Source organism: Triticum urartu, chromosome 6A (genome assembly GCF_056163025.1).
Source record: "Triticum urartu cultivar PI428250 chromosome 6A, HENAU_Tu73, whole genome shotgun sequence".
In the NCBI taxonomy this organism is placed as follows: domain Eukaryota; kingdom Viridiplantae; phylum Streptophyta; class Magnoliopsida; order Poales; family Poaceae; genus Triticum; species Triticum urartu.
In genome coordinates this window covers 2,009,073-2,017,927 of record NC_141878.1, presented here as the reverse complement: position 1 = coordinate 2,017,927, position 8,855 = coordinate 2,009,073, and the positions used below count along the sequence as shown (strand labels likewise).

The 8,855-nt window shown below is 41.8% G+C and overlaps 1 protein-coding gene across 2 annotated transcripts; it reads right to left on the bottom strand.

Moving 5' to 3' along the window:
* Nucleotides 1-3,233: 3,233 nt before the first annotated feature.
* Nucleotides 3,234-6,671, bottom strand: LOC147962922 ((-)-germacrene D synthase-like). Of its 2 annotated transcripts, XM_087527841.1 has the most exons (7): nt 6,381-6,671; nt 6,126-6,230; nt 5,846-6,026; nt 5,249-5,470; nt 4,309-4,438; nt 3,865-4,107; nt 3,234-3,760 (listed from the first exon to the last, which is right to left on the bottom strand). In XM_087527841.1, exons 1-7 carry the CDS (start codon nt 6,637-6,639, stop codon nt 3,470-3,472), a joined length of 1,431 nt encoding a protein of 476 aa, XP_087383967.1. In that variant the 5' UTR covers nt 6,640-6,671; the 3' UTR covers nt 3,234-3,469. The 2 variants fall into 2 exon arrangements, with proteins under 2 accessions (XP_087383967.1, XP_087383966.1); XM_087527840.1 differs by having other exon boundaries at nt 5,846-6,230.
* Between the last annotated feature and the right edge of the window lie 2,184 nt (nt 6,672-8,855).

The window sequence follows — 8,855 nt, the reverse complement described above, 5'->3', positions numbered from 1 at the left end:
GAAGACTCCATGCCTATGGAGGAAGGAGCTCATCAACCTTCCGAACTGGACGCCTCCGCCCCCTCCTCCTCGTCTGGCGAGTCAGGGCACTCCGCCTCCTCCACCGCCCCCTCCTCCGACGAGTGATCAGGGCACTCAGCTTCCTTCTCCGGCGCGTGGCGGCACTCCGCCTCCTTCTCCGCCGGCGCCGGCGCGCCCGAGCAGCCACCAGCCTCCTCCTTCTCCGTCTCGCCAGCAAGGGCGGAAGAGACCCGCCGCCGTCCCGGCTGCTCCGGCGCGTCGTAGTCCTCCTCCTCGTAAGCAAGGAATGAAGACAGCCGCAGGCGCTCTGTCTGCTCCGGCGTCTAGCAGTACATCCAGAGGCGGGAGGCAATACAGATTCGGTCCTTCTCTGAAGACTCCAGAGAAGTTACCATACGAGATGACCCCAGAGAAAAACTAGAAGATTGTGCGACACGAAGTGATGAACTTCTTTGAAGGGGTGAAAGCAAAGAAACATCCACCTCCGGAGGAGAAGGTAGATCCGGTGAAAGCGAAGCGCACTCTGGAAGCGCTGAAGAAACCACCAAAGTCTCCGCCGAAATGCAACTATGAGCGCATTATTGAAAGGTCATTTATCGAAGCGAAGCGGTCGGGAAGTACTGTCAGTGATCAAAGGTTAGCGGAATGACGAGCTGGGAAAACAATTGCCCAGCTAGGCGAACAAGCGAACCAATCGTTCCCACCGCTCAAGGTTTCTAGCGATATCGTGGCTAACGATTCGAGGATGGTGCCCGGTTATAACAATCTTGATGATTACTTGCCCGACGATGTACATTATGAATTCTTGAAGGTGGAAGAACACAGATATGAGTATGGGAAGCCTCTCGTCAAAGATGAAAGGTCTCTAACAATGATGATGCGAAGATTCCATGTTTGGTACATGAAAACCTGCAGACAGTCTTGGGGGAGGAATACTTTGACGTTGAGAGTTAAAGAGGAGCATGACCTCGTTGGAACTGATATGTTGAATGTACCATTTGAGGAGTTCTTCCAGTTTTTCAATCAGATGGCTGTCAATAAATTAACGGTCACTTGCTACTGTCTATAAGTAATATTTCTGTCATTAAGTCTCTATATATAGGTCAGCTATTTCATTGCATGTATTTATAATTATCCTCGCTATATTATGCAGATTGAAGATCGCCGAATTAAAAAAAAAGACAAATCGGTGATATTGGGTTCATTAACCCAAATATCATAGATGCATTTTCGGTTGAATTTAAGAAAAAAGAAACCAAGCCCAACTTGCTACGATCGTTGGTATTAAATCAAAACAAAGCTATAATACTCTTTCCTTATAACTTCAAGTGAGTATTACTTTCTTGTGCATATTCGGTTTCCCTTATTAGTCGAGGTTATAGTAATGTAATTGGCGAGTTATGCATGCGTCCGCAGGTTTCACTATATTATCCTAGAGATTAAGCTCGAGCAGGGACTAGTAACCGTCTTAGACTCGAGACGAAAAGATCCCAAGGAGTATGCGGACATTACTGAAATTCTCGAGAAGTAAGTTAAATCGATCATTATCGCACCATATCGGCAACTTTGTTCACTTCCTGATATCAAGTAATTGTTTTCTTTGTCTGGCAGGGTTTGGAAAAAATTCACCTCAAATGGTCCGGGACTGCCGAAGAAGCTGGAATTTAAACACCTGAAAGTAAGTACTACTAGAATGTTCCGCGCATCTCCTAGTGATTCAAGTGCTAGTTTCATCAATACCATTTTAGCATGCTTGCTTATCAGTTTGATTGACCTCTATTTCTTGTAAAGTGGTTGTGGCAGAAAGCCGGGAATAATTACTGTCGATACTACGTTTGCGAGTCCATCTGCCACACGACCTGTGAGCGGGGCTACACTAAAAAACAATATGAAGTGCATAAGCAATAATATTCAGAATTTAACTTTATTTACCATCTTTTGTGTTGAGTTTCATTCATTCATATATATGTATTGACCACCTTCTTCAAATTAGATGTTTCAGATGCGGGATGAACTCATAGCACCAGATCGCATGCGAGGAATTCAAGATGAATTGGCGGCATTCTTTCTTGACCACGTGATCGATAAAGACGGAGAATACTATCTGGACCCTGTGTTCATATATAATTAGGGGATTATATTATAAGAGATCTTATATTGTATATATGTAGCCAGTAGCGTCGGATAGATATACGAAAACTTGTTGTTCGACCAATCTCTCGAAGAAGGAGAGGTCGATATCACTTCTCTCCGTATGCATATGTTCATGACGATCTTCTGTTTCTTTCATGTTTGCTTACTAGCTAGCGTGTCGAGTGCTCTCTATACGTATAGTACGTAGCATCGACCAAGCACGGAGATAAGAGAGGACACTTCTCTCTATTAATTAATTAGCTACCTAACACAATATGTGAATCACCTTAATTAATCATACAAAACCACCAAATCCCCCCTTCAAAAAAAAACAAAAACCCTAGCCCCTTAACAGCTGACGCGTGGATGCCTATTAGTCCCGGTTGGTGCCACCAACCGGGACCAAAGGGCCTCCTGCCTGGGCTCACCGCACCGGCCACGTGGAGGCCCATCTGTCCCGGTTCGTGTAAGAACCGGGGCTAAAGGCCAAGGGCATTACTAACGACTTTTTAATCCCGGTTTCTAAATCGGGACAAAAGGCTCTTACAAACCGGAACAAATGGCTCTTTTTCTACTAGCGGAGGACCGCGCGTGAACGCAGTATGGCCGGGTGGGCTGCGGCGTGTACGAGCACCAGCCAGAGTATGAATTGCTCGAGGGTTGTTAACATGTAGCCACAGTTCGTGCTGAAAGAACGAGGAGGCCATTCTGCGGCCAAGGCGTTGGTCGCCAGAAAGAAAAGACCTCATCCAGTTTCCTTTTTCTACCTCCGACGCCAGAAAGGGTACGTCCCAACACAATTTGTTGCCGGCATGTCACAGCACACATTTGTTCATTAATTAATTCATAGCTGAAACCAAACAAGACAAACTGAAACAAAAGACTTCACCGAGATCTCGATTGATCGCCGAGTTACTTTTCGTAATCATGGGCCAAGTTCATTAGCCAGGTCGCGGCAAACTGTAAAAAGCCCCCCCCCCCCCCCCCCCCCCGGCAAACCCCTCGAACAAGGCATGTTTAGTGATGATGTATCGTAATTTTATATATCATACACTTTCAAAACGTTCAACACGATGCTCTCCCGAATCCTTGATAGTTGTATTGCAAATATGGTATGTATGAAAAATATATCAGATCACGTAAGAAGATTGTTCTTGTAATATGGAAGCATAAGCGATGAATTGCTTATTCCGCTGTGCGCTTACCTATATACTATCATACCACAATATGAAACCAGCAGTATACACGCAGAGGTGCGATCATTTGTCCTCATGGTGTGACAGCAGTATACATGTAGCTTCAACCTTTATAGTAATCAGTGGTTTACGCAGCTGTTGAGCAGCTTGTCTATGGGGTCTGCTGTCTCCGACGAGTGAGTGTAACCGTCCAGGTTCTTGTACATGCATTCCATGACCCGGGCAAGGTTCACTACACGTGTCAGCACTTCAACAGGCACCGTGGTATTAGTAAGGAACTCCTCGTTGATGCTTCTCCACTGCTCCTCCACGAGGCTGCCTAACGCTTCCTTTGCTTGATCCACGGTCACACCATGCTCTTTGATATAGCAATCAACTGCCGTCGCAACGTTAGACCTCTCCTTCTCACACTGCCAAGTTAGACAAGGTTATCTATCGTGCTAGCTGCCGGCATGCATGGTGGGTCAACTATGCTGTATACGCAAGCATGTCATGTAGGTCGAGGCTGTGTTACCTCGTGTCCAGAAATATCGTCCATTAGACGTGACACCATTGCTGCATTCTCAATGATTTTTGGGAACGAGATTGCCCAGTTGAAAACATCGTAGCCTGCATCCATTCCGGTAAACGAAAGGCACGACAATGCCCAGTAGAACGTGCTTATTGCAGTTATCCTGAGATGGTCATGAACAGGTGGAACATACCCTTCTTCTCTCCACACCACCTCTTGCAACATGCATCTGCTCACATGCTTGATCTGAATGCATAGACATCCATAAAAGCGTCATACTACTGATTACTTATCCATATTTGTGTGAACATATATCGGAGTAACATGGCATGATCAAGGGTGCATGCCTTGCATCAAACAATATCAGTGGTGATAGAACCATGAATTAAAACAACAAACATGTCTAGACTGACTGGGTTGAGATTCACAAAAAGGCATACTACTTACAATCTCTTTAGTGCAGGCGATTCCTATGGCTGAAGCTCCGTCCTCAACAAATTGGTCCAGTGTGTTGGCAAGATGTGACATTACGTACCCGTAGCACTTCCCGATGCGTCTGGCATCTTCTTCATCCCATCTAATATGTAGATGTAAACGTTTAACAGCACTTAAGCCATGTTAGGGTGATACAGATGGGACATAAAAACATAAATGTTTTTACCCTTTTTATATATAATTAACATTATTGCATCTTGTCTCAAAGAAAATGAACTTTGTCCAGCTTGTTCAAATATGCAATTATGCTTGGTGACAAGGTAAAAAGGATGCACGTTAGAAGGGAGAAACCACGAAACTACTACTCCCTCCTTCCCAAAATATAAGATGTTACCAGAACCAATATCATGGGTATATCGGTTGTAATAACATCTTTTGTTATTGGAAGTAGGGAGTACTATAATTCGTTTCAATTTGCAAGCCGTTTATCTCTTGCACTGCCCTGGTGGAACTGGAGATAATCGCATGGGTTTTTGCTACGGTACCAGATGTTCTTCCCGGTGGTTCGGTAAACATGTTATCCACTTGTAACCGGAAATTACCGGATGGTATCCTCACGAAATTAAAAAATGATTCAATTTATTCGCTAAATTAGTCAAATTTGTATATAATTCATGCAGAACAGTAGAACTTTTTGATTTACCATTGTAGTGACAATTAGCTTGTCCACGTCCTGTGTGGTTTGGGCCAGGTGAGAAGGGAAGTTCTAAGCTTGATAATTCTACCATTTTTTTCTTAATTAGGCTTAAGCCAGGCATAGGCCTAAGCAAAATAAGAAGCTTGTGAGATTCCTTTACACAATTTGTCTTTTGCTAACAATTGACCATGCATATGATTATAAAGTTTGACAGTCGTTATACTGGAATTAGAGACAAACCAGGAGCTTAATTACCTTTGTACCGCTTGATTAAACTGACGGAGCTCTTCCAAGGTGCCATAAGAATCAAATGTATCATCAAAAAACGAGAACATCTTAATAAGCTTTGCAAACATCATACGTGCCTTGGCATACTTTGGCTCGTAGAACACTCCAAGGGCCCAAAAATAGCACTCCACCGGTCTTTCTCGAATGTATTCACCCAGCGTGCTGCCAGGATTAAGTTCCTTGTACCACCTTAGTTAGGTAATAAAAATAAGAAAAATTGTTAATAAGTGCATCATCGACATCCTTATCTGTTTTGATAAGTTTTCTGTTTTCCTTGTATGCACAAGATACTATGGTTGGAGAAAAACTCTTGAATATACACTCCAACTAATTATGTTGTTTACAATTATACATCATGGACTGTATTTTTAGATAATTTTGGCATGCCTTGTTTCCGGATCCACAAAGGAATAAATTCATTGGCCACGCATGCCACGGAGTGCAGAAGGATGGACATCGTTTATTATCTAAAACAAATTACCCTTTCTATTATCATATTTAGTTTTGTTGTTGCAAGGTGTAAATCACATTAAATATGAACTGCAATAAGATATGTTTACTCACAGAGATATGCTCTTGACCTCATCCCGGTGCATCAGCTGCAAGATGTGAAAGTCCAGCTTAGCAAGCTCAAGTATATCTTGGTCACGTTCATCATCCTTCTCGTAGATGGAGATGTAAAGCTTAGCCTCCAGCCTTTTCATTCTACGCTGTGATGGCGTAGCCAGGGCATGCCGTACTCTTCCTAGAACATGATGAGGTAGCTGGTTGGCTTCTGATATGGAACTAAGGCAGCTCGTTGTGAATCTGATAGCATCACTGAGGGAGTCCTCTGCAAGTTTACCGAGGTGGGCTGCCTCGTACAGACTAAGTAGAGTGCTAACGTCAGATCGCACATCATCTTTGAAGTGCTCACCGTTTTCAGCCTTGAAACTCCTCAGTACTTCATCTGTAGTATGTTAATTAGTCAATTAATTTACAACTTTTTGATCATGTAATACTAGTACTTTCCATCAATCAGATAGTACCTAGAATTTCAAAAACATCTAATAGGAGAAAAATTCCAGTTTACTTTAGTGCAGTATGTTAGTAAAATTACCACAGGTAATGTCATAGTGGTGCTGCCTCAACAGTCGGAACCGTAGGGCGACTCCGGCCAAGTCATTCTCATCGATCGATGTGCTGATGAGGACATCCATGAACTTGCGGATCTCGTCCTCAAACTGGTAGCCAACACCAAGGCGCTCAATGGCATCCACTGTCTTCATCCCCTTTGATAAATCCTTCTTACTAGATGTACACCTTTCGATCATGGAACACACTGTCTGCACAAGTTCATCCCTCCTCTCCTTGATCATTTTGTGGGACTATTGTTCAAATAAGACAAACAAACAGAAAATATAATGAAGATTAATATGATAAATGCACTCGAGTGGTATGGATGTAACTGAAAACTTGGGGCCTAGTGTTGTTTTGTGTGGAACCAATGGTTTGCAAGTTCACCCTTTTAAACTTAATAGAGTAACCAATATACAAGAGAAAATAACATGGCTGAGTCAGATCACCCTTTTAAACTTAAGAAAAAGGTCATTGTTTGTCAAAAAATCGAACTACTTCGTAACTTAATAGAGAAGCAATCCCTCCATTGATGTGTAGTGCATTCTGTCATACATAAAAGGATAGATACAAGGGGTGAGTTAATAGAATTCGAATATTAGTTCTTAACCCATTATTATTGTTACTACTACTACTACTACTACTACTACTACTACTACTACTAATAATAATAATAATAATAATTATTATTATTATTATTATTATTATTGTTATTATTATTATTATTATTATTATTATTATTATTATTATTATTATATATAAGCAGTTGACTGGTTAGAAAGTACCACAACAATTAGAAACTAGGGGCCATTGATTTGATAGGTCCAACAGACACACACACACCACTAGTAGAAAAAAGGGCTTTGGTCCAGGCCGGGTAAGCCCATTAGTCCCGGTTCAGGCCAGAACCGGGACCAATGGGTGCATTTATCCCGGTTCGTGCGGCTAAGGCATTAGTCCCGGTTCACCTGGGTCCTTTAGTCCCGGTTCATGCCACGAACCGGGACTAAAGGGTGCGATGCCCATTAGTCCCGGTTAGTGGCACCAACCGGTACTAAAGGTTAGACCTTTAGTACCGGTTGGTGCCACCAACCGGGACTAATGGGCTTTGAGGCATTAGTACCGGTTCATGGCACGAGCCAGTACTAAAGGTCCCATTTTCAAACACCCCCCCCCCCCCCCCCGACCGCCTTTTCAGTTTTAGAAAAAACAAAAGAAAATGATGGAAATGTCAAAAAAATAAAATAAAATAAGTTTCCCATGTGATATGTGGTCTAGTTGTTGGGAGAATTTACAAATATGAATTTCGACTTTATTTACAAAATCTCTCTAGAATTTGTAAAATGGGCATAACTTTTGCATACGAACTCGGATTAAAAAGTTTTTTATATGAAAAATCATCTACGGCCTGTTTGCAAATTTGTAGAATCCTCAATCCAAAAGGAAAAAAAGTTATGCTCAAATTTCAGTTTTTTTAAATTTTCATTAAATCTGGTCAAACTATGGTCAAACTACTTATTCAAGAAGTATTAGTGTTACTAAATAATTATTCAAGAATATTAGTGTTATTAAATAATTATTTCAGTTTTTTTGAATTTTGGTCAAATCTGGTCAAACTATGGTCAAACTGTGGTCAAACAATGGTCAAACTACTTATTCAAGAAATATTAGTGTTACTAAAAAATTATTGTTTTTTAGAACAATAGTTTCAAACTCAAACAGTGAAATGTGTGACTTCATGCTCAAGCTAAACTCCTGAGGGTTAATAGGATTCACATCTTACTATTGTTAGGAAAACAACGAGTGCAGACTTGGAAACGAGGGAGAATAGAACCCGGAAGTTAAGCGTGCTCAGGCTGGGGGAGTGGGAGGATGGGTGACCGTCCGGGAAGTTAGATGATTTGGAATGATGTGGGGTGATTAGAGATTAAATTGAGCAGTGATGAGGGGTGATTAGAGATTAGAGATTAAAATAATTCAGAAATTTGAAAATAAAAAAAACTTCAAAATAAACTTCAAAAAAAAATCAGAAAATTTCCTTTAGTACCCTTACCAACCGGGACTAACACACACACACACACACACACACACACACACACTAATTGAAAGCCCTAATCGAGGCATCACGTTAATCCTAGAAGTTAAGAAATTCCATCCGTCCGATTGGTTTACAATTTATCTATAGTCGTTGGATGAAATATGAGGCATGCTCCTTGAGCCATGTACATGGGGTGTCTTCTCATCTCAGCCGTACTCATCCCAGCCTCTCCCCTCTTCCCTTGATGAGAAAAAAACAGAAACTATGATCTTCATCTCCCCACGTTTCTCTCGATCAAAAAGAAACAAGGAAAGCACATACCATTCCAGTATGTTCAGTGGTAAACACCAGTATGTTCGATTGCAAGCATTCCAACTTGGAGAATTAATCATCACAAGAGTGCAATGTTTGTTCTCTAGA

What these genes read in the sequence shown, in the direction of transcription:
- LOC147962922 (XM_087527840.1), bottom strand. Translation starts at nt 6,639, where the DNA reads ATGATCAAGGAGAGGAGGGATGAACTTGTGCAGACAGTGTGTTCCATG. An exon ending in GAGGTCAAGAGCATATCTCT is followed by an intron (nt 5,471 to 5,845) that starts GTGAGTAAACAT and finishes TACCTAACTAAG; the next exon opens with GTGGTACAAGGAACTTAATC. An exon ending in TTTAATCAAGCGGTACAAAG is followed by an intron (nt 4,439 to 5,248) that starts GTAATTAAGCTC and finishes TCTACATATTAG; the next exon opens with ATGGGATGAAGAAGATGCCA.